Source organism: Typopeltis vanoorti, chromosome 17 (genome assembly GCF_054136105.1).
Source record: "Typopeltis vanoorti isolate ZY-2024b chromosome 17, IOZ_Tvanoo_1.0, whole genome shotgun sequence".
NCBI lineage: Eukaryota > Metazoa > Arthropoda > Arachnida > Uropygi > Thelyphonidae > Typopeltis > Typopeltis vanoorti.
This window is the reverse complement of record NC_143565.1, coordinates 53152741-53169999: the sequence shown is the minus strand read 5'-3', so window position 1 is coordinate 53169999 and position 17259 is coordinate 53152741. Positions and strand designations below refer to the sequence as shown.

Here is a 17259-nt window from a genome sequence, read left to right as displayed (position 1 = left end):
ATAATATCAATGACTTCATCCTTTCGCTCCCGACACAACTTGCATTTCTTACACTTGCTTACAAAACATTTCTGACAAATATTCTCTCTATTTATAGCCTTATATCACAAACCATTCTCTCTCAGCAAGAAATACATTAAACTCACACTACATCAGACTAAATTCTGCGCATTAATATCGGTCACCTTCGATGCCATTTTTTTCATATGTATTGGTGCCATAACATAGAACATTTTGAAAGAATATTGCATAATAATAGTCAAAGAGTTAGTGAAAAAAATTATGCAGTAAATAGTTAATTATTCTTATAAAAAAATGGATGTGTTGTATTTTAAAACATATTAATTCACTGTATCCTCCCCCTTACCAACTTAAATATCTCACTTTTACACTCTGAAATGTTAGCTCTGGCAAATTGAAATGCAATGAAAGAAAAATAGCCTACATGTATACATAACTTGGCCATCACTACTACAAAGGAATACAAAAACCTGATTAAAACTTTTTGACTTTTTTGACAAGCCCTTCAGAAAGTCTTTCTTATCACATTCTTTAGCAAAACGGTGATGCCAAATAAGATGACCTCAGTGATTTCTATTTCTAATTATTGTCTCTGATCTTCTAATCTACAAATTCAGTTGAATTCTAGCAGTAATTCAGTCAAACTGCTAGAATGAGGGCTTTCATTCATTCCTCGATTCTTCAACTAGTGTTCCAAGGTAGTCTTAACAAATTCAACACATCATAAAGGGTCAAGACAAAAAACTACAACTTCACACGTGCCCACATTGCTGCTTGCAAAAGCTTCAAAAATAAATAAAATAAACATCAATAAATCCAAATCAAACTCTGATAAGGTCAAATGTAAGAAACTCACCTGTGGTCAAATGGCTGTGGTGTAAGAAACTCACCTGTGGTCAATGGAGGATACAGTGAATTAACCTGTGGTTAATTCACTGTATCCTCCCCCTTACCAACTTAAATATCTCACTTTTACACTCTGAAATGTTAGCTCTGGCAAATTGAAATGCAATGAAAGAAAAATAGCCTACATGTATACATAACTTGGCCATCACTACTACAAAGGAATACAAAAACCTGATTAAAACTTTTTGACTTTTTTGACAAGCCCTTCAGAAAGTCTTTCTTATCACATTCTTTGGCAAAACGGTGATGCCAAATAAGATGACCTCAGTGATTTCTATTTCTAATTATTGTCTCTGATCTTCTAATCTACAAATTCAGTTGAATTCTAGCAGTAATTCAGTCAAACTGCTAGAATGAGGGCTTTCATTCATTCCTCGATTCTTCAACTAGTGTTCCAAGGTAGTCTTAACAAATTCAACACATCATAAAGGGTCAAGACAAAAAACTACAACTTCACACGTGCCCACATTGCTGCTTGCAAAAGCTTCAAAAATAAATAAAATAAACATCAATAAATCCAAATCAAACTCTGATAAGGTCAAATGTAAGAAACTCACCTGTGGTCAAATGGCAATCAAGCCTTAATTCTTGACCAAGGTTACTGAGTGCAATTTCTGCCCTTCTGTGTGTTTTCACTCTACCCCCCTACATCCAAAAATGCTCATTATGGCATCACCTTAAGATAAGGCTGACTTAACGGCATATTTCTTCACCCTCCAGCCCCTGCAAAGATGAATAAAACAAATTACTTCACACTATACTAAGAACATTTGCTGCATATCCACTTTGATATTTTTCCAAAAAACGTTATGAATAGAATCCTGACTAGCTTGGACACTAAATCTTCTTCACTCCATAATTAACACCCATCAGATCATGCCTTTATAATCTTTCATACCTCAATATGGAATCAAGCATATATTCAGTCCATTCCAAAAAAAAAAAAAAAAATCTGATAAAAATCAGCCATCAAACTATGATCCCATTGTCCTATTTATTCTGAAAATAATGGAGAAGGACACAGCACCCAACATTTTCACTGCCTGGAACTCCACCAGTTAATCAATGACCACCATTATGGATTCTACCACTCTTTATTCCACCAACATGGCCTGCTTTTCAACACAAATCATGGAAAATGTTTGGAGACACTTGTGATTACTCATGACACTGCAGGCACCTAATTAGGTCTAATACAGTAGTTGTGAGTTGTATACCCTTTATAATTGGGTATGCAACACACACAGCAAATGATTTCCTCACTTCAGATTTTTTCACCATTACTGGAGTACCACAGCAGTCTATACCACATGCTCTCTTCCTTCTATAGATAAATGGCCTCTCATTAACTTTGCAGAGGACAGCTTACACTTCATCTGACAAACCTCATAGTATTCAAACATTCCAAGTTTCATGATCTTCCATAATCAATAAATAGTGATCTCCTGTCATTTCCTCAAAAGACTAAAAGTTGGTGAGAGGAGCTTATTAAATAGATGTGGGGCAAATATTTCATGGGGCAATAGACATAGAAAAAAAAGTTCATTCCTAGAAACAATTAAAGGTGTTGAGAGCAAGAGAGCAAGTAGATTTTTGTGGAGTGTGGTGGATGCTTTGAATAAGTTGACAGTGGGTATAAATACACTAGCAGTGAAGGAGGTTCCAGGTAATGTATGATAAGTATTATATTTAAATTTTAGCCTTATGTTTTGTCATAATATTATCATAATAAATGTTATACATTTAAACACAGATTCACTGTAAAACATTAGTTTATTAAAGCTAATATTCTCTAATGCAACACTAACATCTTCAGATCTAAGAATGATTGTCGAAATCATTCAGGTACAATCAACAAATCAAGTATATTATTATACTGGAAATGCAAAAAGACCTCAATAAATTTTACAGACGACTTGAGGATATCATATACTGAAAGGTGGACAAGTGGAAAGGTGCTAGAAAGGATCAGCAGAACTTTAAGGCTTTTTAAGGATAGTGAGAGAAGAAAGTCGAAATACTTTGGACACATTGAAAGGATGGAAGGGCTTCTCAAAACAGGAATAGAAGGTTAAGTTCCTGGAAAAAGAGGAAGGAGTAGACTGTCAATAACATGGATAGATGGTGTGTCTGGAGTGACTGATCTTCAGAGAGAGTTGAAGTCTCCATAAAAGCATACAACAGGACCATTTGGCGAGGGCTGGTCACCAAAGCATCTGAGTGACCATAAGGCATCTGTTGTTGCCCAATGAATAGAAGGATGGAATAAAATATAATTTTCTTAAAATAAATATGTATGGTTATTTCACACTTCCTGCATAGTTATAAATCTCATTTGATTGTTTTTAATGGTTTCAATGGTTGCTCTGTCAGCTGTAACAACGATAAGGTTACAGCAAGAAAATATCATGTTCATCATCAAATTCCCGATATGTACCCTCAAGGGGCGTACAGAATAATTATGATAGTACTACATGAAATAGGTACACCATTACTAACTTCCAATTGATAATTTTCCTCCAAATTAATCTATTATCTGTGAAGACTCCAATATTATCAGATCTTATAGTTTTGTTTTTTAAGGTGCTTTTTAACTGTATCAATCCATCTACATCTTGGTCTTCCTCTGGGCCTTTTTCCTGCCAACCTGGCAAAGAACACTTGTTTTACTAATCTGTCCTCTCCTATTCTGTTTAAGTGACAATACCATCTGAGATTAGCTCTACTAACACATTCCTAAATGCTAACAATGGCAAGTTCTTTCCTAATATCCTCATTTTTGATGTGATACTGCCATTGATGCCATCTGTTCACTCCACTAATCTTTCTCAGAAATCTCATATCTGTGGTCTCCGGTCTTCAATCAAAAGTTTTATTTCTAACCCAGCATTCAGTCCATAAGTTAAAATTGGATCTGAATGCTAGGTTAGAGCTAATTTAGTGTTTTGACTAATTTCTTTCTTATTTGATATAAATTTATTATTACTATTATTACCCTAGGACCCCCATGAAGTCAAAGACTCATCTAGCAGGTCCTTTTGCCATACATAATCTCATCATACCATGCCTTAAACACGTTCAAATTCTCTGCAGCCACACTCTTGGACAAGGCATTCCAATCATTCACAACTCTCCATGCAAAAAAAAAAACTGCTTCTCACTCCCTTGTTCACACTTTCCTTACACAGCTTCCAATGATGATCTCTTGTTCTCCCCTGATCTGCCACCGTTTTCTGTAAACCCCCCTCCCTTCAATATTGATCCAATAACAATTCCTTACTAACTTATAGCTCCCACTAGACTCTGTGAACTGCATCATCTCAACCTTTCCTCATATTTGACATTCCAGAGATTAGAAACTATCTTAGTCGGTCACCTCTGGACCCTTTCCAACATGTGTGGCCTAATCAGAGCCTTATACAATGGAACAAGAATCTCCTTACTTGTATAAGTCAGTGTCCTCCACATATTCCCAGAATAGTTGTGTTTTCCTCACAATTTTGGCAATCTGTCCTGTAAATTTTAGAGCCTTATCCACCATCACCCCAAGATCTCTTATTTCCTCCACCTCTAACAATATATCCCGGCGAAGCATAAATTCTACATCCCATCGTTGTTTCCCAAATTTTAAAACCTTACATTCCATGATTATCACTTTGTTAAGAGGAGATCATGTTTTTATATACCTTGAACGGGGGGAGATGTATACAGTGGTGTACTTAGATTTTGCAAAAGCTTTTGATAGACTTCCACACAACAAGCTCTTAAATAAATTGAAACAGATGGGATTGGATAACATACTTTTGAGTTGGATCAGTAACTGGCTGTCGGAAAGGTATGAAAACGTTGTATATGGGGTGCAGTATCTGAAAGAGAAAAGTCACTTGTGGTGTGCCACATGCGCCAATTTTGGAGTCATTGTTGTTTAATTTGTATGTTAATGATAGTGGAATGGGTTTAACTAGTGATATGATATGCAGCTGTTTGCAGATGATACAAAACTGGGGAGAGCAATGCAGAATCAAGTGGATGTTATGGCCTTATAAGAGGACTTGAATAGGTTGCATGAATGGGCAGGTAAGTGGAACTATAGTTCAATGTTGTAAAGTGTAAGGTTTTGAGATTTGGTAAGCAACGATGGGATGCAAAGTATACACTTGATGGGAAAACTTGAAAGGAAGTAGAGGAGAGGAGCGATGGTGGACAAAGACCTGAAATTCAGGGCCACATTGTACAAGTTGTGAAGACATCACATTGGATAATGTCAATGATTCAGAGGACCCTGACATGCAGAAACAGAGAGGTTCTGATGCCATTGTATAAGGCCTTGATTAGGCCTCATATGGATTACTGTGCACAGATTTGGTTGCCGGGTTTTCATGGTGATGTATTGGAAAGGGTCCAGAGAAGATTCACAAAGGTGATCAGTGGTCTTTGGAATGTGGACTACGAGAACAGATTGTAAGTTGCAGAGCCTCATGAACAGGAGAAAGAGGGGGGGGGGGAGATATGATTGAGACATAAGCTAGTCAGGGATTGTTATTGGGTCGACAGTCCACACGGCTATCTGAATGGCTATGTGCTTCACAACCATATGCCTGTGAAAGAAGTTTCCTGGGTTCAATTCCCGTTGTGAGGAGCTTAATGATCTTTCTCAGACATACCCAAGTCAGCTGGTCTTGGGCATGGACAGCAGGGTTTTTTCTCCCCCAGTTTATCCAGTTTTTTTTTCCTGCAAGCAGGCAAAACATCCCCGTGAACACACACAGATTACAGTCAGGAATACTTAAGACCCAGCCATAAATCTGATTTGTCAGCGGCTATGCCAGTCCTGAGCCCGGATAAAATTTGGCGGGATAGAGATAGTGCTGTACTTTCCCATAAAAGGGACTTCACAGTCGTTATATCATCATACACTATACATAAATAAAATTGGATCAACATGGAAGAGATTTTTCATAGAATGGGAGAGGGAGGTAGAACAAGAGGCCATAGCTGGAAACTGTATAAGGAGAGTGTGAGCAGAGGAGTAAGAAGTAGGTTCTTTGCATGGAGAGTGGTTGGTGACTGGAATGCATTGCATGAGCGTGTTGTGGTGGGTGTAGACACACTAGATCAGTTAAATTCACAGTTGGATGAGCACTGTGTGCAATAGTGTGTACCTCCCACAATGAGTCTCTCACTCCATGGAGGTCAGATGTTAATAATAATAACAATAACAATAATAATAATGACATTCTGCAAGACTGAACTGGCATCCCCACTCCCATGCCCATTCACTCAATATATTCAAGTCTACTTGTAAAGCCACAACATCTACTGTACTCTTCACAGTTTGTCCCAACTTTGAATCATCTTCAAACAACTGAATATCCCCATCCAAATCCTTGCCAATATCATTAACATACAGGTTAAAGAGCAATCGTCCTAAAACAGACTGCTGAGGCACAGCACTAGTGACTTTCCTCTTCTAGGATATTGCTCCTTCATACAGAACTTGCTGATACCTATCAGATAGCCAATCTCTGATCTAATGTACTAATTTAATATCAAACCCATCCACTCTAGTTTGACTAACAACTTATCATGCAATAATCTATCGAAAAGAAGCTCCATAGCTCAGTCGATAGAGATGAAGCTCATTGGTCAGAAAGACCTGTGTTCGATTCCCATCAGTGATGTGAGGAACTTTCTCTTTTTGCGAAAGGTGAGTTAGCTAGTTTCATATGGAGGTGGGGGTTTTTTCACCTGGAAACTTGGGTTTTTTGTCCCCCAGAACAGGCAAACCAGCCCTCTCTCTCCAATATTTTAACCACAACATCTGACACACACAGATAGGCCTATAATTTATGCTTGAGTTCCTTATGAAGTGGCACACCACTAGTGGTGTGTGCCAATCTTGCCCTCCTTCCACTCTTTTGGAACTCGAACAAGTGCAAGACTTATATTAAACAAATGTAAAAGCAGATGCCAACTCTCTGGCACATTCCTTCAAAATACATGGTGATATATTATCAAGTCACACAGCCTTATTAACATCTGGTTTGCTCAATTCCCCACATACCTCTTGCTCACTCACAATCAGTCTCTTCTTCTACTCATCCACTGCTTTAAAATCCTCCATGATGCCACATTTACAAGGATGAAAGACCTATATGAACTGCTCACTAAATATCTCAACTATATCCTCTGCAGCAGTTGTTCTTATACCACTTTCTCCAATCAATGTCATCCTTCCATTATAATTTTTTTTTTTTTGCTGGCTACATATCGAAAGAACTCCTTAGGATACTTTTTTGGCTTCATTAGCAATGGCTGCTGATACTTCACTTTTGGTACCCTTACCAACCAAAACACCCTTCTTGTCTATTCTTTGTAATCATCATGAAATTGATTATTACCACTCTTCTTATGCTGCCTCCATAATGGCTTTTTTCCCCTCTGTATTGCATGCTTAATCGCTTCATTCATCCATTTCACCTAACTTACTTAACCTTCTGACCCTTGGAATACATTTAGACATTGTTTCTACTAGACATTTCTTGAATATCCCTGTAGCTGCACTGATCTCCTTTCCAGCTAGCTCCTCATTCCATGCTACACCTGCAAGCTGTCTTCTGAAATCATCATAATCACCAGCCTTGTAGTTCCACATATACCCTTTCCTCACAGAGGTCCTCACATTGCTGGCAACCACATAAATTTATTCAACTGACTTCCTACCATACAAGCTTTACTCATTCTGTTGTCTATTTCCATATTTAATTTACCATCTTCACTAAATATTGTGCCTTAATAGCCGAAATGTTTCACTTGTTCTTTAGGTTTGCCATTCAGGATATGGTTGATATTTTCAATGTTTCTGCCTATTTTCATTGTCTATGTCTTTTTATTACTGATTTTCCTACCAAACCTATTACCAACAGGTATTCAATTTAGTCAGGGAATCTTGCAGACTTGTACTGGATTTATTCAGAATTATAACATCTGCATAATGTAAAAAGTTAAGATTAACATCACCAATTTTGATATGATATTTAATACCACTTTCTTTCACAGTGTGATCCATAGAGATAATGGAGATATGTGCACCCTAGTCGCACGCTTGCTTATAGCTTAAGTAGAGTTTAAGCTGACTTATAGCTTAAATAGAGACTATATATTGCTTGATATAATGTCCCATTTACTTCATATAACTGCAGTGTCTTGTCATATGCCTTTTCCAGGTCAACAAAACTTAAATACAAATCCTTGTTATATTCTCAAATTTTTCAACTATTTGTCTTAATGTGAAAATCTGATCCTGACAACCTCTATTTGGCCTGAATCCAGCCAAGTGGTTAACATATCCACTCTCCATCCAAAAGGCTGCAGGTTCGAATCCCAACGTAAGCATGGATGTCTGTGAAAATACTAGTGGTGGTGGCCAAAGATGCCATTTGTGTATATGATGCAGTTTGCTGTAGTTGGTGGATTGAGTTGTGAAGACTGAGAGTTCTAGAGTAGGTATCCTCCCTCGATGAGTCTTTGGACTCCTTGGAGGTGTCACATAAAAATATACTATATACATTCCTGTGAGAATTTTCCATCATCATGCTGACACTGTTTGTTTCATTTAACAGTCTTTCAAAATAATTACTTCAGACATCTAGAATATTATTATCTTCAGTTTTACCATCTCTGATTCCTTTTACAGTACTTTTCCCTCCATTTTAAGCTTTATCAATAGTTTCCAGAATATTTTGCCACCTTCCTGATATTTATTTTCTAAATTTACTTGTAGGGAAATATTAACTTTATAAAAAATTATTAAATATATTACGGAATTTACATGCAAATCCATAAAATTGATTAGAGTAATGTATGATAAGTATTGTGGAGTAGGGCATGGAAATTCCTCCCATGATGTGTCAAGCAACTGCACACAGGCTAAAAAAATACAGCCACTAGGTATGAAAGCAATTAATTTTCTTCTATTGGAAAAACCCTTTATAAACAATTCCATGTATCTTAGACAGAATTTAAACAGGTATTTCAAAAAAGAAAAGTGTCTTTATCAGCTGTGATATTGAGCTGCAATGAAAGCCATTTCTAGTAATCATTAAAGTATCTAAGCTGCTAATGGAAAGTTAGAGAGCTACTTTAATGCATCTATAAGATTTTATAGCATCTTACAGTTGTATGACAGGAAGAAGAGGAAAACAGCATTAACTTCCAAAAATTCCATTAACCTCCCACGATGAGTCTTTTGACTCCATGGAGGCCTGAATAATAATAATAATAATAATAACAACAAAATGTCATTAACTTAAATAAGTTCCACTCATATTCTTAAAAAGAACAAAGGACAATTTAATATGATTTAAAAAAAAAATTGCAAACTACTCACATTGATCTGTGTCTACTTCTACTAATGCAGTGGTTAAAATGAAAAACACTAAATTAATAGCCAAAGGAATTCCAATCCTTATTGCAGCAGATATCCTATTAAAAGATATACATATTTTTGCATAAAAAAAAGCAAAGCTTTTATATCACAGTTTACTACAAATTTGTCACAAAGCATTAAATTCGAAGAGGGAAAAAATAAGCAGTATTATCTGCCTATTTTCATTATTATCTTTTTATACCAATCATAACATTATATTGCTAAAATATTACTAGAGACCAAAGTTGAATGTCAAGACCATGAGATATACAATATCATAGTTATAAGAGTACAAAACCATATCACAGTCTCACACGAGACTGTAGTACAGTTACATATGCCGCGACTTACTATATTATCATTATTATATGGGCATCTCCATGGAATCAGTAGATTCACTGCAGGAGACCCAAACTATCTGCACAATATCTATCACGCCTCTTCTTTAACTCTTTGACAGATGAAGCACTCACAACCAAGTCTGGCACAGTCCTCACACCCTTGTTAACAACACTCTTAATCTCCAAAGTTATTGTTCTCTTGTTCTTACACCACAATCCCACTGCTGAAATATATACTCCTACATCAATCTTATAAAAACCTTTTAGTAACTTAAATGTTTCTCTATCATATCTCCTTTTCTCCATCTATCAACCAACTTCAGTAACCCATAAACTCTTAATCTATCGATGTAAGGAATATTCCTTACACCACTCATCTCTGAATCTTCCTCATCTCCAAGAAATTCAGGCAACCAGACCTGAGCACAGTAATCCAGATGCGGATGTATCAATACCTTATAAAGAGGAATAACAACCTCTTTATCTCTGCATGTTAGTTTGTTCTTCAATAACCAAATAATCCTATGAGCTATCTTGGACACCTTAGCAATATGCCTTCCAGTAGCACACTCAGGATTTAATCTTGGAGGGGGCTGAGCACAAAAGATATTTAATCTTGGGGGGACAAGTTGAGTAGACGATTTAGAGAATGCACACTACATTGCATATGACCTATGACTGAGCATCTGCAGTGATCGCCAATACATGATACCCATGATCTCCTCTGGCCCGTCTCGGGCAAATGAAGTAGTGCTCGGTCCTCAAGAGCACTACTTCGTTCGCCTCGCGTTCACAATGGCCATGATTCCCGAGAGCTATACAGTATTCCCACCTTATGTGGCCGCTAATTCATAAGTAGTATAGAAATAGAAGATGCAACATAAATAAAAAAAAAGAATTTTAATTAGGAAAAGATTTTTGGAAAATTTTCTAGTGTTTTTTCCTTTTTTCTTTTTGGGAGGCCAGGGCCCCTTGCCGCCCTCCCTGGGTGCACCACTGATGCCTTCTGAACTTCAACTTTTTATCCCCACCTCCAAGTCCTAACTTCATCAATCACAGTTTTTAATCCCAAATTTTTTAATATTTTAATCCCAAAATGCATAACTTTACACTTTTTCCACATTGAAATGGCATCCATTATCTTTTGCCCAAACTGCCAGATTTAAATCATTCTGCAAGCTCTCTACATCAGCTTGATTAATTATTGCGCTACCGAATTTTTCATCATCAGCAAACAACTGAATATCTCCCTTTGAGTCATTTTCAATATCATTTATGTACAAATTAAACAATAATGGTCCATGCACAGTCTTGCAGCATACCACTCATCACTTGCTTTGTCCTGGAATCTGCTCCTTCATACACTACTTTTTGGTATTTTTTCATGAACCATTCTCATATACAACCCCATTTGTTCTTATTTATGTAAGAGTATTCCATGGAGTACCTTAGCAAAATTCAGCAGTATCACTTAAAGTCAGTTGTCACAGTATTATAAAAAGTTAATAAATTACTAAGCCATACTTAATCAGTGAATTGAGTGAACAACAGAAAGGCTTCAGAAGAGGAATGGGAACCATTAATGCTATCCTGGAACTAAAAATACCAGGGGTGAATTCTCCATACTTGCTATGCTTGCTGCGCAAACTCATTAACTGAGAAAGAAGTAATATTTATTTGTTAATAAATGCATGCATTTATAAGCATTCCATTCAGGCTTTTATTTTTGTAGACAGAATACGTCTTAAGCTTGCACGGCGATAACTGAGCTTTGCGTTGTGTATAAAAGGCTGATGCTTGCTCATCTAGTCAAAGCTACCTTGGCTTGTTTGGTTGTAGGAGCTTCCAGGTCCTTGCAGCAGCACTGTGATTTCATGCGAGCGCATAACCATTTCACGTAGTCTTACTCTGTTGCTTAAACACAGGGCCATACGCAGTCAACGTAGCTCTAGCCAGTGAGCTTCAGCCAGCCTTTACAAGTGTGAGTGTTGCTTGGGAAAATTAAGTTACAACCAACTTTTTATGACGATGTTATTGACCAGTTCATAAAGAAAAACCGTAGGGTAGAATTCATATTCAAGTAGCTAAATTGAAAAAGATAGAATATCATTTGTAAAATAAATGTTGTATTTGTATGATTAAATGTACATAAATTTCTAAATATATAGTTTTAAATGGTCAGTAATTCATTATTCTGCTAATCAGACTTCAATCACACCTCTCACTCCATGAATGATAACAAGAGCAAGCATGAATTTCAAGACCAGCATTCGCCACTGAAAAATACTAATAGAAAGATCACTTGAAAGAAATAAGAACATTTACATATGCTTCATAGACTTTCAGAAGGCCTCTGACCAGGTAAAACATAATAAAATGTTCAATATATTAGATATTGAATAAATTAGACATATAAATTAGACATAGAAGATCATGTACTTAAGATTATAAAAATGATTTACATCACACAGAAAATGCAGCTACTTAACTCCGAGGCTTCTGTAGTGAAAATAAAAAGAGGAGTTAGACAAGGTTGTATCCTTTCACCAAATCTATTTAATATCTATAGTGAGACAGTGATGAAAAAGATTGAAAAACAAAAAACAGGAATTAATATCAGTGGTATAAAATACAACAATCATAGATATGCTGATGATACCATTCTAATAGCATAAAACAGAAACAAATCAATCAAATAACTGTAGCTATTAATTGAAGAACGTAAAAAGTTTGTTGGAAGTTTATTTTGCACTTGGTTAGACTATAATAAATTTAGTTTAATCCTTTATCCAAGTGAGCAAACAAAGTTTGCACCTGAAAATATCTTCAGGACAGGTAAGGCGGTGCAACACTTTGCTCAGAGATGCCTGGTGTTGCACCACCTTACCTCAGTCCTGGAGATATTTTCAGGTGCAAACTTTGTTTGCTTACACTTGGATAAAGGATTAAAGTAAATTTATTATAGTCTAACCAAGTGCAAAATAAACTTCCAACATCTTTCTCTAAATCCAGAGTAATTCAATAATAAGGTGGTACACCTGTTGGCAGCTTGTATAAGTAAATATGACCTCTCCTATTGCTTCTGCCTTAGTATTGCAAAATGGCGGCTCGTGTATCAGTCTCGTGTTTTGATTAGTGTGATATTTTTGGATTTCCGAATGATATATAGAGGTAGGCGTTCTTCATTTTGAGAAATATAATTAATTGCTATTGCTTCGTGCATTTAGCTATTCGATCGATATTGCTGGCAGTCCTTTGCAGCTGAGATATCCTCTACAGAATTTCTGTTGGCAGGTCTTTAGACCTGCGGGATTTCTACTTGCTCTCATATGCAATTCGCTAATTATTATTATTATTATTATTATTTCACACCTCCAGGAAGTCCAAAGACTCATCGAGGGAGAGTGTGCCAACAGCATCAAACAATTGTGACCCTTCCAACTACTAACTGCACTCAAACTTACTTAACTGAGCCATTAGTAGCAGAGGCTCTACCAATCGACCAACCTAATTGCCACCTACTAGACTTATCAATGAACAGAACAGACATGGATAACTTTAATGATCTTCTACAGCATCTAAATAAAGATCAAGCACCAAACCTATTTAAATTATTACTTAAAAAATTCGATACGGAATGGCCAAGTTTCCTAAACCTGTACACACAACCTGACAAACCCGAAGATATTGAGGACGAAGTTGAAGAGATCAACAATACGACTGTCTCCCTACCTGAGAACCAGTCAGACAGACCTCACAGAAGAACACAAGAGTAAAAGACGTAGAACCGAGGATGATCATATGGGAAACAAAACACCCTCACAAACAGTGCTGGAAAAAAAGGAAAATGTCCCCCCAGTAATTCTCAGTGAAAAAGAAAAATGGACCATAGTTGCTCGAAACCTGAGAAAACATAACATTGACTACTCCTGGGCCAGAAACACCGATGAAGGAGTAAAAATTCAACCAACTACAGAGGGATAACAAAAATTATGGACAACAACAAACTACCATACTACACCTTCGCACTAAGCAGCGAAAGAAATCTCAAGGTTGTACTCCAAGGTGTCACTGAAGGCATTACCTCTGAGGAGATCGTGGCAGACCTTACCCAGCAGGGCCTAACACCAATCAAAGTCAGCCATATGTTCAGATCCGATAAATGACCGATGCCATTAGTATTAGTCGAGATTCAGAACATGTAAAGACGAATTTACGATATAACCACGGTCTGTGGACTAAAGATAACAACAGAACCACTCAGGAAAAGGGCATCAGCAGCGTAATGCCATCGTTGCCAAAAGTTTGGCCATGCCCAAAACTATGCAAAGCTGAGTTCAGATACCTGAAGTGTGGTGAGAAATATCAAACTATTACATGCACAAAACCAAGAACCACACCAGCCAAATGTGCCAACTGTGGAGGTCCCCACCCAGCAAACTACAAAGGATGCAACCACCACCCCAGAAATCAAGGAACTACATGACCTGTCCAACCTCCCCCAATCTGGATCGCTCAAAGCATCTCAGCTGACCAGTTCTTCAAACAAACAAAACCCTATCCACAAAAGTCAGGGAAGGGCTCAACCTCCCACCAAGACCTATGCAGAAGCAACCTGCCAAAAGGACACAATACAGAGCAATCAAATAGGCTCCAACATTACAGCAATACTGACTGCCTTGCTAGTCACTGTGCTGCAGGAATTCAGCAGAACAAACCCATGGCCATCTTCCACAAAGAGATTCCTGCAAGGAACCCATTCCATACTGACAGCACTCAACAATGAATAAAACAAAAGTAAAACCTAACTCGCTTCTAATTGCAGCCTGGAATGCCAACGGCTTCTCCAACAAAACACTAGAACTACAGGAATTTGCACTCAGATAAAACCCTGATATAATACTAATCAATGAGACCCACCTGAGACCCTCTAACAACCCAAAAGTGAGAGGTACACAATGTACCAAACTGATAGACTCAGCACCAGAGGGGGGGGGGGCACTGCCATCTATATCAAACCATACCTCCACCACAATGCCATATCCAACCTGGAAGTCCACACAAGCAATGCAGGAAGCCTCAAGATATATGCTGCCTACAACTCACCAAGCAACCCTTTACTGACAGCAGACCTGGATGCTGTCCTTGGCACCATAGATCCCACCATCATAGCAAGAGATTTAAACGCCAAGCACACAGCCTGGTTCAGCACCACCAACAACAGAAGTGAACGCATCTACACAACTATTCAACACTTAACTCAGTTGTGATAGTAGGACCCACTGAGCACACTCATTACAGCCCTCATGGCAGATCAGATGTACTTGACATAGCTATCCTTAGAAACATCAGTTATCAATACCAACTAGAGACGATCAATGAACTATCATCTGACCACAACCCAATCTTGATCAAACTTGTCGCACAAGACCAACTGGCCCCCCCAGCACACCTTCAGATTATGGGATAAGCTAGCCAAAATCCTACCAAAATACATTGGCCCTGTACCCATCATCCATAAAAAAGAAGAAATAGATGAAGCAGTAAGCAATCTAATAAACCAAATGAAAAAAGCACTAGAAGCAGTCACCAAAACCACAACCAACCACCCAACCAGACAGCTCCCAGAAAACATCATGGACCTCATCAGAACAAAAAACAAAGCAAGGAAAAGATACCACAACACAAGAGCCCCACAGGACAAGAAAACACTGAACAACTTGAACAACCAAGTCAGAAAACACTTCAAATCCACAGGAATCAGGATTGGGACAATAAACTGTCATCACTCAACCCAGAAGATCACACAGTATGGAAATTTCTGAAGATCCTGCGCACCAAACACAATCCTCTTCCCCCCCCCCATGCAAACTGCACATGGAACTGCACATACTGATACAGAAAAAGCAGACGCAATAGCAGAAAACCTAGAAAAACAATGCAGCCCATCATATGACAACATAAACATCACCCACATATATAAAGTTCACCAGCAGGTCAAGCGTACCTTAAGACAGACCACAGACAAACCTGACAGCATCACTCCCACTACTCCAATGGAAATAACCAACATCATAAAACAGCTAAACAACAAAAAAGCTCCAAGTCCAGATGGAATTACAAACAGAATCATCAAACTACTTCCTCGAAAGGCTATCGTGCACCTGGTTAACATAACCAATGCAATACTGAGGATACAACACTTCCCCACTGCATAAAAAACAGCCGACATCATACCAATAAAAAAAAGCCAGAAAACAATCCACAACTCTTGCAAAGCTACTGTCCGATAAGCCTAGGAAAGATTGCTGAAAAAAATCATCCTCTCAAGACTACAAGAAAAATCAGACCAATTAGGAATAATTCCAAATGAACAATTTGGCTTCCGCTGTGTACACAGCACAGTGCAACAAATACACCGACTAGTGGAGCACATCACTCGAGGAAACAACTGGAATCTTCACACAGCTGCAGTCTTTCTGGATATTGCCAAGGCCTTTGACAAGGTATGGCATCAAGGATTACTCTACAAACTCATACAGGCCAACATTCCAACAAACCTTACACATCTAATAAAATCATACCTCACTGACAGATCCATGTAGATAAAAATAAATAGCACCATCTCAAATAGGTGCCAAATCAGGGCAGGAGTACCACAGGGAATCCCTGTTGGCTCCTTTAATTTTCACAATCTACCTGGCCAACATTCCACAAAACCTGAGGACTACCATCACAGCCCTTTATGCAGACGACACAGCCATAATGACAAGATCTCTCTGCCCACACCTGGCGATCAGTCATCTCCAGGACACCATCGCAAAGCTAGAGAAATGGTTCTCGGACTGGAGGATACAAGTAAACCCCGTCAAAAGCTCAGCTATACTATTCACCAGACGCAAAGCCTTCATCCAAGATGACATCCAACTCCTCGGTAAAAAGATACCATGGCAGACAGAAACCAAATACCTTGGAGTACAGCTGGACAAGAAGCTGAATTTCAACAGCCACATCAAGCTCATAGGCACAAAGACATCCAGAACCATAGCCCAACTCTATCCCTTGATCAACCGCAACAGCAAATTGGATACACGCAACAAGCTGTTACTATATCTGATGGTAATACAACCAGTAATCACATATGCATCCCCAGCGTGGTGTCACACATCCAAATCTAACATCCTGAAACTACAGATGATACAAAACAAGTGCCTGAGGATGATACTGGACGCCCCATGGTTCATCAGAAACACGCAGATCCACAGAGAAACCAAATCCCCAGACATCCATTCTCTCCTTCATGACTATGCAGAAAAGTTTTTCAGCAAGGCACACTCTCATCCCAACCAATTAATTAATCAGACAAGCTTCCAGTTATAGTGAACATTATTACAAACATAAAAGACCTAAGGCAATCCGGCTCTCAGCAGAACAGAGCTAACTCCATAGTTCACAAAGTGCAAGCATAAGGCTCACCCCCCCCCATCAAGCTTCTTGACACAGACAAAAGGGAAAACAAAAAGTAGTTTATGCTTCACCCAGCAAGCCAGTAACGTTGTTGTT

At 38.1% G+C, this 17259-nt stretch overlaps 1 protein-coding gene across 1 annotated transcript in view; it reads right to left on the bottom strand.

Moving 5' to 3' along the window:
• LOC150097392 (equilibrative nucleoside transporter 3-like) overlaps positions 1–17259 on the bottom strand; it is a 234354-nt gene that overhangs the window by 120782 nt on the left and 96313 nt on the right. Inside the window, exon 5 of the mRNA XM_090407415.1 lies at positions 9317–9411. Coding sequence (XP_090263541.1) covers positions 9317–9411 — 95 coding nt within the window. The remainder of the gene's footprint in view (positions 1–9316; positions 9412–17259) is intronic.